The following is a 22,779-nucleotide window of genomic DNA, read 5'->3' as shown; positions in this document are numbered from 1 at the left end:
CAAGAAAGAACAGCTAAAGGTAAAGAGCATCTCAAAATTCTCAGCCTCAAAGGCTTCTGTCCACAAGGGCTCAAGGACACTCTTAGAAAAGAGTTTCCTCTGTCCCAAGAAGAAAAGCCCACAGATACAAGAATAAGCAAGAGGGTAAATATTATCCTTTATCCTAAAAGACACTTAGCACCTGCAGTTAAGTATTGAGGAATCAGGAAGTGTCTTCACTTAATTATATTCAGCACCAAAAGAGGGGAAAAAAAAGAAGAAAACCCAACACACAAGGATTGTGAAGCATGCTGGTTGCAGAGCTTCCTGCCCACCACATAAATGTTAGTCAATTGCCATCACTGTTGGGATGAAAGTGCCAAACAGCTCTCCGGAAAACGCTTTTCACCCTTAAATTTAAAACACTGAAGATAGGGAACATTCCACATTCCATCCAAACAAGTTTGCAAAATGTTTTGCTTGTTTTGGGGAGAAGCAGCAGTTTCCAGAGTGGAAGCACCAATCTTCACTGTTCTCAAATCTAAGCCTATTGTTTACGTCTGTAAATTAACTGTGCGAAACTGCTGCTGAAAAAAAAAAGATTAATTAAGAACACTGAATTTAATAGCAGGTTCAGGCTACTAATCTGTCTTTAGAGCTGTTAATTTACTATTAAAAGTAATTGACCCCTATAAGGAAAGAACAGGTACTTGGTATAATGACAAGGTCTTTCTGAGTAAGACAGGGTCTGTTGACACTGTACAGCCCTGAACAGGACCCGCTGGGACAAGTTTCCCCCAGCAAGATGCTTTTCAGAAACCTCCTGGGCACCTGGCAGGGAGAAGATTGATAGGCTATAGCTCCAATAATGAGTAGAAAAGCATTGCCTTACTGTTGGTGATGCCTGCAAATAATCAAAGACAGTTCCACTATTAAAAAAAACCCTTGGAGCACAGTCTTAATTTAATCCACAGAACTGTTTCTCTTCCTCCTTATGTCAGTCTTATCTGAACACCTCTACCACAGGCCTGCATAAACAGCGCATCTTGCCCTAGAAAGTGGTCTGCTTTCCCCTTTGATTCTATCAGTTACACTGGCAAAAGATAATTCTGCTTTTGCAACCTTTTATTCCTGCCATTACTCAGAAGTCCACATTTTCTTCTCCTGCCAGAAGACCTCTAGAGTGGTGAAGGATGAGGATAAAGGCAAGTGCCTCATGGTGCTGCCAGGACTGTATGCAGCGAAACCACACCCAAGTGGATCAGCTTCCCAAGTGCTCTTCCATCAATAAATACTGCTGAAAGCACCAGAGTCACACACAGCACAGCCACCTGCACCAAGCATCCTCAGGAGACGGCAAGCGCCTTTGCTTCAAAGGCAAATGCTGGCCTCCCCAGGGTACCATCCCTCCTGAGGGTGAGGGTAGATGCACCTGCCTGGAAACACCCAGAAGCAGCAAAGGGAGGAGGTGCCAGCCACACATCAGTCCAAACAGCTGAGGGTACTGCAGACACCTTGGGAGCCTCTTGGGCGTCCCACTGATGCTGGTACCCGCAGTCTCTACCTGCTGTTGCACCCAACAGAGGACAGAGAGCCTGAGAACATGTGGACTATGTTCTTGCCATGTTTTCATGCGTCTGTGCATCCCCTCTCCAATTTACTCTGCAAGAAATATTGCCCTAAAGCAAAAGTCTTTAAGTTAATGGTGTGGAAGCTACCACCTATCCTCTCATTGTTTTACATGGCCAAATAGTTTTATATGCCAAGGAATCGCTGTTACAGTAAAACTACACAATATTCTTACTGTTTCAAGAAGCAAGGTAGGCCTGGAGTGCTTTTTGAGGCATTCTTGTCTTATTTCCCTCAAAAGCATTCCAGGGCATTTTTAAACAGCACATGCAATGACCATGCTCTCTGCTACAACAATTCCTGGGGTAAGCACACAATCCTCAGCGGGACATGGGACTGCACGGCCAGGCAAGAGACAGTGCGGCTGGTTCAAACCACGCTGTGAGGGTGCCAGCAGGGAGAACGCCATGGTGTTACACGACTTAGTACAACCAGGAGGTTACAGTCTCCTGCTCCTACAACACATTCCCCAAATCAACCCAAAGACCCAAGTGTTTGGGAAGACTGCGAGACATGAACTCAGAAGCCTCCTCTTCCTCCTGTGCATGCTCACAACTCCCAGCTCTTGGTTCCACAATAATTAGTTGCAACTTTTCTAATAGCAGCACAACAGAGGTATGAAACAGCAAAATGGACACTTTCACCAGTAAAAACCAGTAGAGTCAGGAGGCAGCTTTCAATACCATCAGCAACAGATGTAGCAGCAGTGCCACGAATGCAGGTGCTCACCCCAGGGACAACTGAAGAGTCAAGGGGCAGCTGCCATGACACTCGCATCATCACTTGGCCAGACTGCGCATGGCCATGGGTCTGCTTCTCCAGAAGGATGCTAGGAAGCTGCAGCAGCTCTCCAGACCTACTGGCATGTGGTTGCTGAGGCCAGAGAGCTTTTCACATCCTGGGAGTGTCTGGACCAGCAACAAGGCCCTGCCACACCCCAATGATCAGAACTACCTGTGGTGCCCACAGAACATGGGCAACAGAGGTTTTATGGTCTCCCCACCAGCATGGGCCAGGTTGGCCTCTGCCACCGGCCTCCGGAGCCACATGGAGCCCAGTCCCACACATAGTGGCCAGGCGAGAGGCACCAAAGACCACGCTGTCCCTGCGCCGAGGAGGAAGGGGCTGAAGGGCTGCTCCCGGGCGGACGAGGCCAGGGCGTGCGGCCGCCTCGCACTCGGCCTTCCCACCACGAAGGGACGAGGCTGCCGTCCTCTCCGCTGCGGGGCCCCGCGGGCCCGGCCGTCCCGCTCACCTTGAAGTCGCGGCTGTGCTGCGGAGTGTACTCCAGCGTCCAAAGCGCCCGCACCAGCTGCGCCAGCTGCTCGGTGACCTCGCCGGGCGCGGGCGGCGGGCCGTCGGCGGCGGGGCTGGGGGCGGCGGGGGGCGGCCCGCCGCGGAACTGCTCCAGCGCCAGGAACTCGGCGAAGAGCTCGGTGTTGCTGAGGCACTGCAGGATGGCGTTCATGAAGCAGGTGTTGCCGTGGTTGCGGAGCCCCGCCACGCCGGGCACAGCCTCGGGACCGCCGGCAGGCTGCGACGGGGGCTCGGGGCTGCGCGGCGGGCCCGGAGGGAAGCAGCTGCCCAGGCCGCCGGCCGCCTGCGGCGGGGGCAGGCGCGGGGCGTGGGGGCCGCGAGGCTCGGGCTCGCTGCTGTAGTGCGACAGGGTGGAGAGGGTCTTCAGCACGCGGCTCATGAACCCACCGAGCGACCTCCCGGAGGGAGACGAGGCCGGGGCGGCGGCGGGCGCCGGAGCCGAGCCCGCGGCGCCGCCGCCCGCCGTCCGGCCGCGGAAGAGCCGCTTGCTGAAGGAGCGCTTCTCCTTGGCGCTGCCAGCCGGCCCGGGGCCGCTCACCCGCGACATGGCTGCGCGGCGCAGCGCGCATCCCCGCCCGGCCGCTCAGCCCCCCGGCCGACGCATCCCGCCCGCCCGCCGGGCCGCAGCGCCGCGGCTCGCCGCCTCACGGCGCCGCCATGCAGCGGGCGGAGCGGGGCGCGCCGTCACGTGCCCGCCCCACCATCTTGGCAGCGGGCAGGCGCCGCCGCGGCGTCGCCATCTTTACTGCTGGCTAGGCGGCGGGGCGAGAGGGAGGGAGTGACGGGGACCCCGCCCCGGCCCCGCCAGCGCCCCGACCCCTCCCCGGCCCCGCGGGGAGAAGAGGCGCGTGGGAGGGGGCTGGCACCGTGCCGTGCCCCCCACGGCGAGCCCGCGGGGCGGGGCGCCCGCCAGCGGCCGGCGCTTGCCGCGGCGCGCAGGCTCCTGCCCGGTGATGCCGGCCTGGCCCCGCAGCTCCCGTCAGCTCCTCGCCCGCCCCGGCAGCCGCCGCGGCGCGGCGCTACACTGCCGCAGAGCGGAGCGGGGCCGTTTGGCGGCGGGGTGGGGCGGGCGGTGGCGGGGTGGGGCGGAGCTGGCGGCGGGGCGGGGCGGGCGGCAGGCTGGAGTAGGTGCCGATGCGGCCGCCCGCCGAGCCATCAGCTGTGGTGCCGGGGTCTGGAGCACAGCATGGCCCCGCCGGGCCCGGAGGGCGGCCGAGGTGAGGCGGGCCGGGAGCGTCGCAGCCCTGGGCTGCCTCGGAGGACGCGATCTCCCCTGGGAAATGCTCGTCTGCGGCTTAACCGCCCGCCGCGGGTGCGGATGTGGTGATGCCGCAGATGGCGCTTCGCGGCTTCGCAGTCGGTAGTGGCAGGCGGCGGTGCCGCGGCGGGACGGCGAGGCCTTTGTCAGTGTGGGAGCGGGTGGTGGAAGGGCACCGGGCCCGCCGTCGCCCCGTGCTCAGGCGCTTGGTCTGTCTCTCCGCAGCCATGGCCCCCGGGAAGAAGATCACGGCCCGGATCAAGAGGACGCTGCCAGTGAAGGGCCCGCAGGCGCCGACGGTCAGCGAGCTGATGCGGTGGTACTGCCTGAACACCAACACGCACGGCTGCCGGCGCATCGTGGTGTCTCGGGGCCGCCTGCGCAGGTTCCTCTGGATCCTACTGACCCTGGGCGCCGTCGGGTTGATCCTCTGGCAGTGCGCCGAGCTCCTCATGAACTACTACAGCGCCTCAGTCTCCGTCACCGTCCAGTTTCAGAAGCTGCCCTTCCCTGCTGTCACCATCTGCAACATCAATCCGTACAAGTAAGGCGCGGGGGTGGGCGGTGGGCGCTCGCGGGGGGAGGAGGTGGCCCCGGTGAGGGGATCCCAGCACCAAACCCTTTCCTGGGCTTATCCTACTGCACTTCAGTGCTGCATGTCAGCAGCCTGTCACAGCCACGCGTTTTCCCTCTATGGCACTTAGAGTAACATGTCCACCTCTGGGTGATGATGCTCTTCAGAACACATGTGAATTACTGTCACACCCTTCGCTTGCTGCCTGCTGAGCTAGGCTCGGTGGATGTGGCTTTCTGCTCCAGATAGTCTCTGGTCAGCAGCTCTGTGGTTCTCTTCGAATTTCCTTTTTTCCAAGACCCAAGTTCCAGGATTACAAGCAATGCCATTTCCTGAAGAATGGAAAGCAAGCATCTTTCTCTTCTCTGATGCCTTTTTTTTTCCTTATAGGATGTTTTGACTTTATCAATCAACAATGCTTTTTTCTCATGCCAAATTACACTTTACCTTGATGCCCGTTCTGCTGACAGCTATCCACCCTGGTACCTGCAGGCAGTCCATCTTTCCTGTGCCCTTTGGCATAGATGCAGAAGTCTTTATTTCCACATGCCATGCCTCCTCCTTGGGCTTGCTAACACAACCTTCAGGGAGCTTGCAAGTCTGCAAGAGTCTTCTCCATAGTTCAGTCTGCTTCGCTGCTTCTGGTCCTCACTCAGAGATCTCTCTGAGGGCATAGCTGTGTCTGCCCCCACCAATGTAAATTGATGTAGTGGTAAGAGAGACTGATGAGAATCCTCTACAAAGAATTCTGTCCTGAGCAATGAGATTTTGAGCACAATAGGCAAAGCACTGGAGCTAGGTGGTGAAGTTAGCTGGGATGTCACTCTTTATCACATTGTCTCCAATGCAGGTACAGTTCCATGAAAGAGTATTTATCTGAACTGGACAAAGAGACAAAAAAGGCTTTGGAGACTTTCTACGGGTTTTCAGAGGGCAAGTCCAAGGTGCGCCGGTCGGTGGACGATGAGTGGAACAGCACAGGCAGCGATTTCTTCAAACAGATCCCTCTGCTGAAGTTTGAGGACTTCTCTAGGACAGCAACTGACCTTCGCAGTGGCCAAAAGAGGAAAATAGAGGGCAGTGTCTTTCACAAGGATTCATCCATAGTGAATTCTGGGGATTCAAATGATATCATCGGCTTTCAGCTGGTGAGTGTCACTTCCTTGGCCAGCATGTTCCTTGTGGGGCAACAAAGGGGTGTTTGGGGTTGGTATCTCTCCATCAGTTTTATCGCTTGCTTCAGTGACTTTATAGTGAATAACACTTCAGTTGCTCTTTTGCCCATGCCTCCATGGCTGCCTGCAGCTTCATCTCCATCTCTGGAGGAGAAATACCTTCCTGAAGTCTACCCAAATAGGCATACTGCCTTCTGTGACTTTCCTTTAAGCCTAAAACATTTGATCGTACTTGTCACTTAGCCCTGAATGAAAGGTCTCTGATACTCCTTTTCCCCCTTTGGGCCACTACAACTTCATAGGTGGTTATTTCTGTGGAAGAGAGACATTATCACACGTAGAATACATATTTTCATTTCACCTGAAATGCTTTTTCCCCTTTGTAATTATCAGTGCGATGCAAACAACAGCAGTGAGTGTGCACTCTATACATTCAGTTCTGGTGTTAATGCTATCCAAGAATGGTACAAGCTGCATTACATGAACATCATGGCACAAATTCCTCTGGAGACTAAAGAAAAATTGAGTTATTCTGCTGATGACTTTCTACTGACATGTTTCTTTGATGGCCTATCTTGTGACAAAAGGTCAGTGCATAGAAAATACCTGCCGGCTTAACAGCTTATTTCCAAGTATATAATGCATAGGAATTGAATATTTGGTACCTGCTGAATTCTATCAGGAACTGTTTCCATTTATAAATGAAAGCAAACATTCCTGTCATCACGAACTTTAATTACACTCTTTAATTTCATTATCTTAGTGTTCCACTGTCCACGTTTCAGATAAACCTGCGTCTTTTGGCAGAATCAAATCTACCTGCTTATGGTCAATTCTTGTGTGTGTCCTGGTAGCAGGCGAGTCATCCCTTCACAGTGGGGATCAGGGCACAGGTCCGCTGTGTAGCTGTGGGGACAAGATTGCACTTGTATACGGGTTTGGCAGCTTCCCCACTGCTCTGTAATTCATCACAAAAGCAACTTGCTCTGTAACTCATCACTAAAGGCATTTTGCTTATGTCTGTAGTTGTGCACATGCATAACGTCTTTTCTTGGAGCTAAGACATTTGCTTGAGTGGGAGGGGATGTTCACAGGGAAGATATGAATGTGCTTGAATCCCAAAGGTGTGTCCTCAGCCTCCCCTGCATGACAGTGGCCAGGACATCTTTTCTGGGAAATGAAGACTTCTGTTTCTTTAGACACTTGGCTGTCGAATAGAAGGACTCTGTCCCCTGACTTCCACCCTCCCTCTAGTTCTGTAAATCCGCTATCCCTGCCCTTTCAGCCCTGGTTCCCACCTGAAAACCTCCTGAACCTTTTGTTTCCTGATGCTATTAAGCTGGGCCATATTTCCATGTAGTTTCAAGACATTAAAAGACCCACAGTTTTTGCCAAAATATTTTCTTCCTAAAAAACCCCCGTCCAGTCCTGCTGTGTCTCTGCTAATCACTAAGCCCAAATCTGCTGGTTTTGTTTTTCCGCACAATCAAAAACCACAGAAGGCAATGTAACAGTATTTGCTTTCTTTCAGGCACTTCACTCGTTTCCATCATCCTCTGCATGGCAATTGCTATACCTTTAACAGTGGAGACAACGGGACGATCCTGAGCACCTCCACTGCTGGCAGCGAGTACGGTAAGGAAACAGACTTTGCAGAGGAACCACTAGATAACGAGGGCTTCAGTGAACTGGATCCTGCTGGAGAGTGATTGATGTGTTGGCTCTAGATGTGCAAGCTGATTGGGGGAATGCTTGTTTGAACTAGTGCAAACTATTGCCAGAGAATACAAAGATAATATCATTGCATCACTAATGTTTTCCGTCTGAGATTACTGCTTCCCAGTTATATAACTTCTTTCAAGTTTCAGCCACGTTCTGCAGAGACATTTGTTTGCTGCACTTGGGGCCGCAGAGGGATGTTACTTGCTGCAAGGGTCTCAGTTTAGCACTGCAAAGTCTTTGCTGGGTTGTTACAGTTCTACTTAAGTCCAGATAACATTGAGGAAACTGTGCTGCCCTCCCTGACCAGAAGAAATGGCTCTGGCATATGGTTTAAGTCTGCTTCTGCCTTTTCAGGATTGCAGGTTGTCCTGTATATAGATGAAGCAGACTACAACCCCTTCCTGGTGACATCCACTGGAGCCAAGATCATTGTCCACGACCAGAACGAATACCCCTTCATTGAAGACATCGGCACAGAAATTGAGACTGCAGCGGCCACCTCCATCGGGATGCACTTTGTGAGTGGCAGAAATCTTGGTTCCAGGTGCATGGCACCATTTCCTTGAAACAGAAGTCAGTATTAACTTGTGTGGTGTTTGAATATAGCGAGCAGCTGGAAAGTGCCCCGAAGAAAATCCTATGGTAGCACTTTTCTGAACAGTTTTCCCTTGCACAGAGGCTGTTGGAAAATCAGGTCTTTATAAAACAAACAGCTACTGGGATTTTGTTTGTTCTCCCTTTTCTCCCATCCAGGGAGAAAAGACTTTCCAGGGAATTTTTGTTATGTTTTATTTTCATAGCAAAATCCACAGCCACAGAAGTGCGTTGTCAAATGCCTCCTTTGGCTTTCGCAATAAACAGAGGAGTTTGCATCCCACATAGGTGTCAGGAGCAGAAGAGAACCAGCCGGCACTGTGGGTAACCTGCATTAGTGTCAGGTTCGTAGAGACCAGGGCAGCCTATTTAACCTTTTTTGTGGATATAAGTATTGTTTGCTGCATTCCTTGCTATCCCAGCTGTTAAAAGATAAAACCAAAAACTCCTGGGCGGTGACTCTGCCTTTGCCAGCTCAGTGAAGTGTCCTGCTGCTGCTATCATCAAGGATTGCAGCTCCAAATTTCCCCAATTAGTGTAGTGAAAAGGAGGCATTTGACCCAAGGGGGTCTTTGTGTCTTAAAGAAGTGAAAGCTGTGCCATCAGGACTTTCTCCTTTCATCTGGATGGGCTGTTAAGCAAGCTTTTTAATTCTGCCTTTGCTTCACTGATGGCTGGGTCAAATGCATCAACCAGCCTGCTTATCTATCCTGTCTGGGTGTGCCAGATCTAGATAGCCCAGGCATTAGAAAAGACATTAAAAACTGGGCTGAGGTTTTTAAAATGTGCAAATGGTTAACCATCTTCCAGCTGTCTGGAAAACTGGCAGCAACTGCTTGGTCTTACCTGTAGGGATAAATATTAGGTATAACAAACAAAAAGTGACTAGGTGGCATGGGAACCAGAGTGGTGTGAAGGAAGCAAAGTCTCACAAGACTATTTCCTTTGTAACTATTACACTGTACAGAAGAAAGGCAGTGCAGGCAGAGCCTCAATATTTATTGTAATATTTTCCTGGCATGACAGATTTGTGCTGTTGCATACAGTATCAAACCCGAGGTGGCTGTGTTTCAGAGCTGGCATGAGGAAGTGATCTGATCACCTCCTAACGTAACAGCCAAAACAGAAGCTGGGACACCATTTCTGGACTCAAACCAAAAGCTGCTGATTGCTGTAGTGCCAGTAAAGGAAAACTCCAGAGAGGCTGCCGAGGGGGAACCGTGATCATCAGGACAGGGCTGCACCACCGAGGTGCCAGATCAGCCCCGCACAGTGAAGGAGGCACAGCAGGCACGTGCCACACACAGTGCTGCTGCTGCAGGCTCCAGCACCACAGCCACCCTTTCCAAACACCAAAGGCAGTGTCCAGGGTATTGTTCACCTCTTTCTGCAGTGTGCTGGAGCTCTCCTCCCTACACACCTCCAGAAATATTCTGAGATGTTTGGAATGCAAACAAGGCATTGCTTGGTAGGAGTTTCAGTGCTTTAGTTAAATATTTAATTTGGTAATTATTTCAGTACCTGAATGAACGAGTAAGCTTTTGTAAGAGTATAAGCCAGAACAATAAACATCCTATACAAAGGATCTATCATCTGCTAGAAGACAGAGCAGCAGACTGAGGCAGGTGACCTGGCATTAGATCGTCTGTGTAAGTTAGAAGCATATTAAAAGCTGCTTCCTTCAGCTTTCAGAAATAATCCATCTCTTGATACTGAAATCACGTATTTCTGGTTCCCTCCAAAATGAGATTGGAGCACCTTTCTAAAAGCACTGCCTTGCACTGTACAGGCCTGTAGCCCTCTTCTGCTGCAGACAAAAACAATATTGCTCACTGTCAGGTTTGCCCTCCGTAACCTGTAGATGAGTAGTCAGTGCCTTAAAGGTAAGCAGGCGCTTCTCAAGTTCCTGATCCTCAAGATCATTTGTAGCATCAAACCCTAACTTTAAACAGTAGAGAAGGACAGGTGAGTAGATTCTTAAGTGGATAACATTTCTTGTGGTTTCAGGACACTTTCTATGTTGTGAAGTGGATAATTACTGCAGAAAGATAGCAAGAGTTTAGGGCTGAGTGAGGTGAGGCAGTCTGCAGGAAACAGAAGCTGTGGCCTGAATCTGGTCTTGTGCATTTGAGGGCTGCCAACTCTGATTTCAGAAGACCTTGCAGGCACAGCACTTGGCATTTCAGAGCTCTTTTCTCTGGGCAGAGATTGCAGAACAGGAAAAGGTGTTAGTGGTCATCAGAGAAGAAGGGTCAAAGCAGTACCTGGAATAGGTCCTGAAGGAGATAGAAACATTTGATTTAGAGTGATTTTTTTGTTGGTTTTTTTTGTTTTGTTTTGTTTTTTTTAGAGAGGTGGTTTTGAGCACTGGCACTGAAGTGCTGTTTTACCCACAGAACAGGAGCAGCCAGTGCAACAGCAGCTCAGGAAGGTGTGGATCTTCACAGAAAACAAACAAAACAAACAAAAACCCCAGTTAACAACCCCCTTTCCCTCAGAAAAGAATACCCAGGATAAATACACCCAGGATAAATGCTGCATAGCCTCTAGGACTATGCAGTGAGATAAGAACATACATATACATTAGTCTGCTTTGAAAAATCCTCACTGTTACCTCTACCATCTCTAGCATCTCACATTCCTGCAGAGGTTTTCAAGCAAGACAGCTGATGATCCAGCCGAGGCAGTGTTTGGGGAATTACAAAAAACAAAGCAACAAACCCCTTGTTTTGACAAGGGATAGAGGAATCATTTGAAATGGCAAAAGGCTGATCACTTCCAGTTTCAGAATCATAATGAACTGTCACCAAGTCCTTTGGTTTCTCTGTGAATGCAAAAACCCCCAAGATTTGTTCTTTTCTCCTTCTCAGACTCAATCTCGAAAGCTGAGCAAACCCTACAGTGACTGTACAGAGACTGGTGCTGACATTCCAGTAGAAAATCTCTATAACAAGAGCTACTCATTGCAGGTAAATCTGTTACAGTTTGTTTTTATCGATCACCTGAAAACTACCTTCGTAAAAAGCTTTACAGTATTCTGCAGTTCAGGATCTGAGATTGTGAACAGTCCAGGTGAGGGGTCACTGCTTTCAACCACTGCTGTAAAATACCACAGCACTTCTTAAAATCCAAGTTTTATTCCTAAGTGGACGATGTTTGAAGTTCCCTTAGGTGCTCCATTAGATAAAGAGAGAACATTAGCTCATTAGGCAATTTTCAAGCAATGTGAGACTGGAAAATATTGGCCAAGTAAATGTTGCAGCTTAGTAAGCCTTGAAGCCAGAAATTGTGACCTTTAGGACTCCCAAGAATAACAGATACCATCTAATCAGTATCCAGATAGCAGAATGTTTGTTTACAGAGTAAGTTTCCACTAATTTTGCATGGTTTCTGTAATTGGGTCCTTTGGAGACTGTCAGTTGTTCTGGCTCTCTCAACTTGAAGAATCGTTATTGTATTAGCTGCTGCCTACTGCAAAGCCTTTGCCCAGGCCGGATTTTTCATGTTATGGGGTATTATACCTGCAGTCTGCTGTGACGTATTGCCAGGTAGGATCACACAGACATGATCTCATGTTTTTAATAACAGTACTTAACCAAAAGTTAAGAAGAGAAGTTCAGTTCTTGCTTGTTCCAAACAAGTAAGTATTTTAGAACAAAACACTGACCCTATTGCCTTGTTAATCCTGCAACTTCAGGTCTCCAAATATGCACCAACACAACTCGTTCAAAACTGTAACATTTTCACTAGTGAGTCAGGTCCAACACCTAGTTGTTAATTCATGGACCAAGTGCCATGTCAGATTGAAAGCCTACAACTTTCAGCACTCACTTTTACAGCACTCACTGCCTGGGCTGTAGAAAGAGCAAATGCAACACCAAAGTTTTTGATGGCTCCTGGGTAGGTGGGGACATTCACAGAACCACCTCCTCAGAGAGGATTATATTCTTATTTCTTGGATTAGAACCTAAACTCTCCATTTCACTTTCTGCCTGTATTTGTAAACACTAGCTACAGCCTAAAGGCTTGGGAAAATGAGTTCCCATCTTATTGCTACCGTCATAACCAGAGGATGTTTTTAGGTGCATGTGAATCTGGAGCTTGGTGCTGCAACAGCGTTTTGTAGACACCAGCTCTTGGTTTATCTCCCCCAGATTTGCCTGCACTCCTGCTTTCAGAAGGCCATGGTGGACTCGTGTGGCTGTGCCCAGTATGCACAGCCCCTACCTGCCGGGGCAGAGTACTGCAACTACAAGAAAAACCCCAACTGGAGTAAGTGTTCAAAGAGCTCCTGCATTGCAGGTGCCTCAGCCACATGCTGCCAGGCACAGCCCTTGCCAGTGGGCACAGGACTGCCCGCACCTACCACTGCCCTGACACACAGTGCCCTAGGAAGAGTCATGTCTGCCTTAGCCCACCTAAGACCCCCTACTGCAGAGCTTGAAACTGCCTCTCTTTTATATTGACTTGTTCTGGCAATTGTCCTCGTTGCTCATCATTTGTGCACACCACAGAGGTGTTGAGCAGAGGACTTGACCAGGTGAGGCAATTGTCCCTTGCTATGTAGGCATGAAACACTTCTCAGAGTGTTTTGCAATATTCTTAGGGCAAATCCTTGTATCCCCACCATGTAGTTGGTGGCCACAAAGGGCACCTACACCCCAGAGCCCCACTGCAGCACAGGTAACAAGAGATCATGGTTTTTCCTTCCATCTTCTCATGCACGTGTCCTGCTCCCTTCTTGCAGTGTACTGCTACTACAAGCTGCACGAGAAGTTTGTGAAGGAGCAGCTGGGCTGCCAGCAAATCTGCAAAGATGCCTGCAGGTAAGCCCTGCCCACAACCAGAGGTAAAATACTGCATGTGCCTGGGTCCTCAAGCCCACAGCTGATTGTCTGCTTCTCTCTCCAGCTTCAAGGAGTGGGCACTCACCAGCAGCATTGCCCAGTGGCCATCCATCGCATCAGAGGTCAGTTCCTAATTGTGCTCCACTGTGACAGCAGTGTGGGAGGTCAAGGCATTAAATAAACCCAGCTGCTCAGCAGAAGCTGGAGGGCCCTGGGGCATTTGTTAGCACTTCAGTGATGCTCTTGCCAAAGGCCCAGTCTAATGTCCAGGTCAGAGCTTCCCCTCCAGGAGTTCACCATTAAACTACAATGCAGTTTGTAGGCTGGGAGATCCCCTCAGGGACAGGTGGCCCATCACACAATTCTGGCACTCAGGCTGGTCTAAGGAAGTGGGGAGCATGAACTCCCTTTCCAGGGGATTTCTACACAAGCACACACAAGTATAGCAGTATTTTCTGTCTTTATTCCAGGACTGGATGCTTCGAGTTCTCTCTTGGGACAAAGGGCAAAAAATCAACAAGAAGCTGAACAAGTAAGTTTCTACCTATGTGTTTCTAGCTTGCACCTCAAGCTCAGATACAATCTCAGCAGCCTTAATGATGGCAATTGGGGGAAAAAAGCTCCCTTAGAGCGGCCCAGCCCTACTGGTCCAACTGGTTGTTTGCATAGTTTTTCAATATGTTTCATGTTATTGTTTTACTAAACCTTCAGCCTGCCTTCTCTTTCTCCTTTTCTCAGGACAGACCTTGCAAACCTCATGGTGTTTTACAAGGACCTGAACGAGAGATTTATCTCAGAGAACCCCACCAACACGGTAAGTGAGCACAGCAGTTCCCCACACAGCCCCGGGGAGACATGGCTCTGCCTCCCAGATTGGTCGGGAGTGTTCATCTGGCCAGGGAGTGCTCCCAGACAGGCAGGGACAGGAAGCAGCCCTGGGACGATGCACCCCAGGTGCCTAGCCCTGCCCCAGGCAGCCCTTTTAATTCAGAGTCATTTTCAAACTGTCCAGTCCCCAGCCCTGCACTGGGGTATCCTATGCGCTGCCTGCTGAGCACAGCACTGAACTCCTGCTGAAGCAGAGCGGGAGAGGCTAATGCAGGTGGCAGAGGAAAGGCCAACCACATTTGGGTGCTCACAGAAAACCCTGGGTGCCCCAACTTGGCACAGTGTTCCTGCATGCCGTAACGGTGCCGTGGATATGTGTCCGGCACCCACAGGAGCTGATTACCTTGTGCTCTCTTCTCTTCCAGATCGTCATTCTTCTTTCCAACTTTGGAGGCCAGCTTGGCCTTTGGATGAGCTGCTCAGTCGTTTGTGTCATTGAGATTGTTGAGGTCTTCTTCATCGATTCGTTTTCCATTGTAATGCGGCGCCAGTGGCAGAAGGCCAAGAAATGGTGGAACAACCGAAAAAGGGAGCGGTCAGGGAAGCCTCCGCAGGCCAGTGACCCTGAGAGGCAGGGCCACGACAACCCCGTCTGCATCGATGAGGACCTGCCCACCTTCAACACCGCCCTGCGCCTGCCGCTGCCCCGGGACAGCCCCCTGCCCAGGACTCCCCCTCCCAATTACAGCACTTTGCGGTTAGAGACTGCGTTCACGGAGCAGCTGCCCGACACACTGGAGGTCGGGCAACACTGATGCCTGTTTATCCACCCACCCAGGTGCCGGAATGAGAGGTCGGTGCTGGACCAGGGTGTCCAGGGATGAAAGGCACGCATCCAAACGAGCACTGAAGGGCTGTTGGGTCAGACCCTTATTCAGGGATCGAACTTGCAGTCAAAGCTGCTCTGAGCGAAGCTCAGACACAAAAGCCTAGAGCTCAGAGACATTAGGAACTTCAAGCAACATCGGTTCTCGAGTTAGTCATTGCAGATGGCTGAAGCAGGACGTGGCACTGAGCTTGTGGGACATCTTGCCAGACAGAGGCATACATTAGCAACCAGCTGCACACACCCCATTGTGTGTGGGCAGGAGTTACTCCACAGCAGAAGACTAATGCCACGTTGAGTATTAATGCTAATTGCTGTCTACTGCACAGCTTGACTTGTGGGAAAAACCCAGGGCTTGCAGGAATGCAGCGTGACATTTGTAGGAAGAGGCATGACAGAGGTTTAGGAAGAGCACAAACTGGATAAAATTGAAAGCTCTCAAGCCAAGTTCTGATTGGGAACCTGAATCCAAAAGTGTCCTAGGGAGCTCTTTATTCTGAGATGAAAGGTTAGGGTAGCCATAGATGTGCCTGTAGAGCAAGTTGTTACACAGCTTGAGTAGGAGGACTGAAGTCAGCCAAAAGAATTGTTTTGAGAAGGGCATGGAATCTGATTCAGATCACGGTAATGAACTGCATACTCTGCGAGCTTGGTTCATTTCACATCAGTCAAGCTGGCCATTAGACAAAACCTCAGAGGAGCTCGTTAAGCAGCACCCGGCCTTGTCCACACGTGACTTCCCAGGAGGCTCAAAGGGAGCTGGCTGCTCTTTCCCTGCTCAACCCCAGGCAAGAACTTTCCTTCTGTGTTGCCTGGTTTGCTGCCCTGGAGCTGGTGGTGCTGGGGAAGGGAACAGGGTGCTGCTTGGGGCCCACACACAGCCCTGAAGGTGTGGCCAGAGGCTACATCTGCCCCATTGGTACATTGTCCACCTTCCTTACACCCCCTCTATTCCACAGTACTGTGTCAACAGCTGCATTTTGCCTCCTGTGCACCACACTGTGCTACTGCCCCACACCAGACCCTCCCCAGGGCTGTGGCTTGTGGGGAGAGCTGCAGGGCCCCTGGCTGCAGCCATGCACCCGACTCTCCCCTGCCACAGCCGATTCTTGCTGCTGAGAGCTCCCTGATTGAGTGTGAGGATGGATGTCGCCTGCACCAGGCTGGCTGCTTAAGGATTGTGTAAAGCAAGAGCGAGTGACAGTGTGTATGTGTGAGAGAGAGAGAGAAAAAGTCTTTTCCTTTCTCTATATAAGCTTAAATAGTGAGAATCCAGAAAGGTTCTTTAATGTGCAATAAAACTTATTTTAACTAGATTATTTAAATAGTTGATAAACTAAAAGAAATAAAGATATATTTTTTAATAACTGCTTTGCCTTTTTTCTTTTTTTAAAATCAGCACTATGCAAGTTACTTCCATGCAGGAATCCCAAAAGATTATGGCACTTGCCTATGCCTGCCCTGGGGCTCCAGGGTGCTCTGCATCACCGGGTGCCCCAGGCTTCTCTGAAGAGGTGGGCTGTGCTGCTGAGTGCCCCTAGACCCAGTTCAGGAGCAGGAGGGGGGACCTGGGGGTGCTGGCAGGGTTACAGGGAAAAGACCTTTCAGAAAGCACCAGGAGCCAGCAAGATGACTGACAAGGCTGGAACCTCAAGTGGCCCCAGGTACTTCCACTCCTAGATGGTCCTTTGGAGACCAGAGGAGGAGAACTGAGGTGGTCAGAGCAAATCATTGCTTATCCCTCACAACATCAAACAACACCACACTCCTTACCCTAGTCCTGCCCCATTTGCAATAATGGCAAAACAAACCTCAAGAGCACCAGAGCAGCCTGTGCAAGCAGAGCACATCAGGGCCACCTGCCCCTTTGCACTATCGATGTGAGCTGTAACAACCACAACAGGGGTGGAAATAACAGCAAACTCCCGAGATAGCTACAATAAGCTCCTGTTTTGCCTGGTCATTGCTTCTCCGTATAGCAGCTGACCTGGCTCAGTTACCTCTAAGAGCCTTCTCCAGGCACAGTTGCTGGGGCAGTTTTGACTCTTACTGAGCACAGCCTCCTACAAATATTGGAGAAGGGAAAAATCTCCCTGGGAAAAAGCAAGCAAACATTGTGAAATGGGACATACCACAGCTCTTCTGTTCCCCATCTGTATCCACGTGTGCAACAGCTCTCCCAGGGATGGCACAGTTTGCTCACTCCTGATGGCAAGCAGTGCAGAGGGGGGCTGTGGGAGCTTGGCTCCTTCCCTCACTGCTGAGCCTGATGACAAGCATTCCTCTTCCTCTCAAGCTGCCCAAGTGATTCTGCCCTTCCCCCCAGCAGCCCTCCAGCCCCTGAAGCAGGGCAAAATCAGCAGGCACTAATCACATAATCTGTAACCCCTACAGCTGCTGCACTCAGTTCCACTGCTAGGGAAGGCAGCTCAGGACCTGCCAAGGGCATGGCCTCGGAGGGTAACAGAGAAGAGGAGGCTGAGAGCAGATATGATCACTCTCTGCAACTACCTCAAAGGGAGTTGTAGTGAAGTGGGGGTCGATCTCTCCAGTAGAATGATAGGATACAAGGAAATGGGCCCAAGTTGCGCCAGGGCAGATTTAGGTTGGACATTAAGCAGAACGTTTTCACTTGAGTTGTTAGACATGGGCACAGGCTGCCCACACCACAGGAGATGATGGAGTCACCATCCCTAGAGATATCCAAAAGGCACATGGATGAGTTGCTGAGTGACATGGTTTGGTTTACTGATGTGCCTGGCAGTGTTGGGTTAGCGGTTGGGCTTAGTGATCTTAAAGGTCTTTTCCACCTGCAATGATTCCATGTGTCCCAATGCCCGCTGGCAGCCACGCGTCCCATGGGGGTGACAGCCAGGAGCTGTGCCACGAGGGTGCCCAGATCTCCTTCTGGCTGACCTGGGAATTCACCATACAGATGGAGCCTTGCAGTGACACACTCATTAGAGCAGCCAGACCTTGGTGAGACCTGTAAAGCAGATGACACTTCAACCAGTGGTAATTTTAGAAAGCCTTGTATTTTTAAGGCTTCCCAGGGCACAAAAAAATTACAAATAAAAGCCTTTTAAAATAAAGCGAATGGTGGTGATCCTGCAAAAAAAACAGCTGCATTGACTGATCCAACTTTATACCAAATAGCTTCAGTTCTAGTTCAGAAAATATCACCTGATTGAGAGCAAGGGGTTGCTGAAGCACAGTGTTCCCCTGCAGAGGCCTGTGAGGCCTCTCTGGTCGATAACCCAGGACAAGGGTCCTGCCGGCTGCTTTTTGTTGGGAACGCTCATCTTAAACTCTTTGGAAAAGTTAAACTCTTTGGTAAAGCACAGATTTCCTTTAGGTGCTTTCTACATTTACTTCTCAGGGGAGGCCCAGCACCATGTCTTCTTTTACGAATAATCCTCAGCAGGCAGTAAGCCACAGAGTAGCTACAGAAACTGATTACTTCATCGTGAATTAAGTGCTGAACTCTTCTGAACTCCTGAGTCATCTTAAACACAGAAAACTACCTGGGAACAGTACAAGAATCAGGTCTGACACACACTAAACATCATAAACTCAAAGCATTTGAGAAACTCAGCTCAGAATTTATGGGAACAACAGGCAGTAAAACTTGTGGTTCGGCGATATGTCTCTCAGCACGGCTGCAGCCACTGCTCAAAGGGGCAGGTGAGGATCCCAGTCTCTTCCCACAGGGACAGTATTCCCAAGAGGCTCACAGTGCATGGCAGGAGCCCAACCAGCCCCAGGCAGGGCTTGGGAGCAGGCAGCCCCCTGTTTGCCTGCCAACCCTGGGACAGATCTGCCTCTCACTACTGAACCTGGCCAGGGTCACGGTGTCCATGTTCTCAGGCAAGGATGACAATGTCCCCAGCCCCACACACCCGTGTCTTTGTCTTCACAGCACCACAGGGCTCCAGAGGACCAACTGCAGCCACTGGTGCCCAAAACTGCAGTGAAGGCACAGGCAGCATCACAGCCACCACTCTGCCTCAGCGCCAGGGAGAAGGACAGGTTAGGGAGAGGAGTTGAAAGAAACGTGCAGCAGGCAGGTGCCAGTGACTCACAGGGAAAAGCTGCCTGCATGCCAGGGCCAGCCCTTGGGAGCAAAGGAGATGCAGTGGGCCAACCTTGCTCAGCTCTTCCGCAGCTCCCCGCAGCAGCCACTGCCAGAGGGGAGAAAGTTGAAGGTGATGGAGGAGCTGAGGAGGAAAACCCAGCTGCACAGAGGAGGCTCACTGCATGGCAGGGACCTGCCAGTGCCTCTCCCAGCAAGTGATGCACAGATAGGAACAAGGGTTGAAAACAGAGAGAGCCTGCTATTCTTTCTCGGTCCTGCTGGGGAATGGGCTCCTCCAAGCACCACATCATGGAGCCATGCCCAGGTCTAACTCTGTCTCAACACACAAGTGCCTGTAACAGCCTTCAGGAGCACAGACCAAATCCGTGTTTGTTCAGAGAAATCTTCTCAACTAGCCCTAACCCAAACTGCATCAGTCCCACTGCTGGCATCTTTCCCGGTGCTCCCAGCTCCTTTGACACAAGCGTGCAAGCACCTTCTGTGAAAAGCATTGAGAGAAGTGGGCTGTGCAGAGAGAAACACTCATTTCAGTAGTGGGAGTTGCTGTTTCAGTACTTTTAAGGCAAAGGCTTTTCCTGGGTAGAAAACAAGACTCTGCTTGTTTCTGTGCTCGGCATGAATGGCCAGCAAAAAAGTGACCCAAGCACAGGACGACCAAATGCAGGAAGGGTGTGTGGCTTCCCTATTAGACAGAATTTCAGTGGATAGTACAGAGAAAAAATGAGAGAATCCAACCTTACAGTCAATCAGGATGAAAACTTGCCAGCATGTGACAATGAAAAATGCAATACAGATTCCTTGGAAAATACAGCCCAGCCTCATGTCAATCTCAGCCAGCCAAGGTATCAGGGCCCCCAGCCTCACGGAGCACCAGCATGGAGCAGTAACTTCAGTCTCCCTCAGAGCCAGCAGATACAGCTAGGCAGCATCAACAGGGTTAAAGGCTACCCAGACACCCTCCCAGGATGCAGTGGTCCACAAACAGGTTTGGGAGTTAAATGCCTCATTAATGTAAATGGGGCTCTGCTGGGTAAAGGCATCTCCAGCACATGCCTATGGAAAACCCTTTCAGGCTCTGAGCCTCCACAGGTGCCCTGCAACAAGGTGCAGCTCTGGGGAGGCCAGGAGAGGGCTGGAGATCATAGATCTTTTAATTTTATGCTTTTACCTTTGGGGCAGGGTGAGCCAGCTCTGTAACTATCACCAGTGAGAGGTTTCTCCTCCAGACACCCACAAAGGGGCTTGCAGGGATACAGCAGCTCCAGCAATGAGCAAGGGGCTCTGCCCCAGAACAGCCTCCTGCTTCACTGAAGCTGGTGAATGGAATTGGTGCTGTACAGTAGCCACAGCTGCTGCCAGACCCCAGCAGCCCATCGATTAACGTGCTAAAGCAATGGGCATTCTCAACACACAGCAGCAACTTCCCTCTGCTTGGAGCTGCTGCTCCTGGAGCCCAAACTGGCCCTGGAGGCTGCGTTGGCCAGGTGTGTGATGCAGAAGGTGCTGACAAGTGAGTACTTGATTGTATAAAATCGTTGCCTTGGCTTTAAAGTCCCACATCTCACCTCAGGTGACGCCGCAACCATGAGTGACAGGTAGCTCAAGCTGGGCAGCTCCCTGGAGCAATTCCCCACCACCCAATGCTCCGCGCTTTGCGGGCACAGGCCTGAGCCATGGCAGTGCCTGAGCAGTTTTGGGCACACGTGAGTCAGAGGTTGCCCCATGATTGCAGCAGCTTCCCTCTGCAGTGACATGCCGTGATATGGCTGCGGCACTAATCCCAACGCCAGCTTCTCCCTGCGAACAGGACGGACCGGGAGGTGCGGAGTCATCGCCAATGCCCACACCTCCGCTAGCACACGCGGGTGACGCTGTCAGCAGGGCTGGTTGTGGCTGACAAACCCCAGGAAGAGTGAGAGTCGGGGATGAGTGTGATGGATACCCAAGAAGGGGAAGGAGAGAAGAAATCCCTGTGGTGCAGGGTGGAATGCCGCATGGCGGGTTCCTGCAGGACATGCTGCCCCAGAGCTCTGCCCTTCGGCCCAGGCCTGGGTGCTGACCCAGCGGCTGTGCGTGCTCCTCAGCCCAACCCCAGGTATAAACAGGGAAACAGACCCACCCTCAGGGCCACAGACAATGTGTTCCTGGTGTTTGTCCTCTCTGGTATCATCACCTGTGCTTTGGCACTTTCCTTTGACACTCCACACTGCTTGGTCTCTCCCGGTCTTATGCTCCTGCCTGTTTCCCTCCCAGAAGGAGCTGAGGAGCTGCACCCCCAGGGCTTAACACCCCTAGCACTGCCAGGCATTCAAGCAGGCTGATGTCCTTGTGCAACTTTCCAGGTGTGCTGCCCTTGGCACCAGACCCTGTGGTGCCCCAGACAGCACGTTCACCCTGGCAGCCACACCATCAACCAGCGTTCCCATAAGCGGTGGGACGTGAAGTGCAGGAGGAGACACTTGGCAGTAAAGCTGTGTCAGGATGAGTGACACAAACCTGCATCATCCCCAACCTGCCCACTTAAGAGCAAATGCCATGGACCTCCAAACACAAGCCTAGTGCTAGCCAGCACAGGATCACTTCTGTCTCCTCTTGCTCATGTAATTTTCCCAGATATGTTTATATAGATGGAAAAATGTGTGCATTTATTTGATGTGTTCACCTACAAACTAAAACATGCCGCAGATGCAGTGGCGTTGTGATGACGGCGGAGCAGGGCTGAACACAGGTACTAGCCAGAGCCATGGTGAATCATGCTGTTTTCACAATGCCTCTGGCTGCAGAACCTTCCCGGTTGTGTTTTAAGACCTTCTCACCCAAGTTTACATAACGAATCTGAAAGGTACAAGCTGTTCTCCTGGATAATCACAAAGGGTAATCATCCCCACTCTTGTTCTCGTTATAAAGAGTCATTGGTCACAAAATATTTCACATTTCCCCCAGAACACGCGAAAGGGCCATAAAGCACCAGCCCATGGGGATCTTTACAGTGCTCCATCTCAGCTGGTGCCACGCTGGCGCTGCCTGGCCTGCGCCAGGACAGTGTGACATCCCCAGGGACGGAGTCCACAGCAGCCACCACATCTTTAGGAGAAGTTGGAGTAATGGCAGGCTGGTTATTTTGTCCAACAAACTAGTATGTCAGAAAAGGCAAATGAGTGTGACTAATTCTCTGTCACAGCAGTTAGTTACGGAGTGGGTCTGGAGAAACCCCACCGGTGCCAAAACTCCTGCCCAAGCACGTTGCCTTGCCCAGAGACAGATTGGTTTCACCACACAGCTCCCTTGGGGCAAGTCAAGATTCAGTGGTCAGTGTCACTGATACCCATGCCGAAGGGAGCTGTGCCTGAGCTGGGTTTTGCTCCATCCCTCCCATCCCAGAACCAAAAGTTTGGCTCATAGAATGGCACAGAGCAGTAGTACCTGCACCCCAGCTGTGCGAGCCCTGGCACGGGCTGAGCACATCTCCCACCAGCTCCACAGCCAGGCCGTGGCCATGGCTGACTGCTGTGCCAGGCATAAGGGAGCCGGGCCCAGGAAGGCCACTTCCCTCCTCTCTTCTGCTGCTTGTAAAACAAAATGAGTCTCAGTTTTACTGCCTGATCTTTGTAACGCAAACAGAGGTCAGTTAAAAAAGGATTTTTACGTGGCAGTTACCGGTGTAGGTTGGCTGGTGAGATGCTCGCTATCATTTGACTGTGATTTTACCCGTCACAACTAAATTACTCTATTTTGCTTAGTGACAGAGTGTCTCTGAAAGTACGCTCGATAAACTGAGCAATTAAGCACTGAATGAGCCTGTTTGCACCCTGCATGGGAACGGGCGATGCCCAGCTTCCCTTGGCAGAGTGGAGCAGCTGCAGCCTTCCCACTG

General features: G+C 51.1%; 2 protein-coding genes across 6 annotated transcripts in view; one reads left to right on the top strand and one right to left on the bottom strand.

The window, feature by feature from the left end:
• The window catches only part of USP31 (ubiquitin specific peptidase 31), a 43,962-nt gene extending 40,451 nt beyond the window's left edge, over window positions 1-3,511 (bottom strand). For all 5 annotated transcript variants that reach the window (XR_009818377.1, XR_009818376.1, XR_009818374.1 and 2 more), the window contains exon 1: window positions 2,864-3,511. Coding sequence is in view for 1 of the 5 variants with exons in the window: in XM_061991939.1 (XP_061847923.1) it covers window positions 2,864-3,472 (609 nt within the window). In the remaining 4 variants the exon portion in view is untranslated. The remainder of the gene's footprint in view (window positions 1-2,863) is intronic.
• A 527-nt stretch (window positions 3,512-4,038) lies between these two features.
• SCNN1G (sodium channel epithelial 1 subunit gamma) lies at window positions 4,039-16,116 on the top strand. The gene is made up of 13 exons (XM_061992556.1): window positions 4,039-4,142; window positions 4,409-4,727; window positions 5,608-5,905; window positions 6,326-6,519; window positions 7,464-7,567; window positions 8,009-8,172; window positions 11,119-11,217; window positions 12,403-12,520; window positions 12,996-13,074; window positions 13,160-13,217; window positions 13,566-13,627; window positions 13,834-13,909; window positions 14,349-16,116. Exons 1-13 carry the CDS (start codon window positions 4,112-4,114, stop codon window positions 14,736-14,738), a joined length of 1,992 nt encoding a protein of 663 aa, XP_061848540.1. The 5' UTR covers window positions 4,039-4,111; the 3' UTR covers window positions 14,739-16,116.
• The last annotated feature ends 6,663 nt before the right edge of the window (window positions 16,117-22,779 follow it).

This window comes from Colius striatus, chromosome 3, assembly GCF_028858725.1.
Source record: "Colius striatus isolate bColStr4 chromosome 3, bColStr4.1.hap1, whole genome shotgun sequence".
In the NCBI taxonomy this organism is placed as follows: Eukaryota; Metazoa; Chordata; class Aves; order Coliiformes; family Coliidae; genus Colius; species Colius striatus.
Note: the sequence above shows the minus strand (reverse complement) of the source record. Positions and strands in the feature narration are given on the sequence as shown.

Bases quoted from the DNA above. Each gene is read 5' to 3' on its own strand.
- SCNN1G (XM_061992556.1), top strand. From the start codon at position 4,112: ATGGCCCCGCCGGGCCCGGAGGGCGGCCGAG. The intron at 4,728-5,607 runs GTAAGGCGCGGG...TCTCCAATGCAG, and splicing joins TGCAACATCAATCCGTACAA to GTACAGTTCCATGAAAGAGT. The intron at 13,628-13,833 runs GTAAGTTTCTAC...TCCTTTTCTCAG, and splicing joins ATCAACAAGAAGCTGAACAA to GACAGACCTTGCAAACCTCA.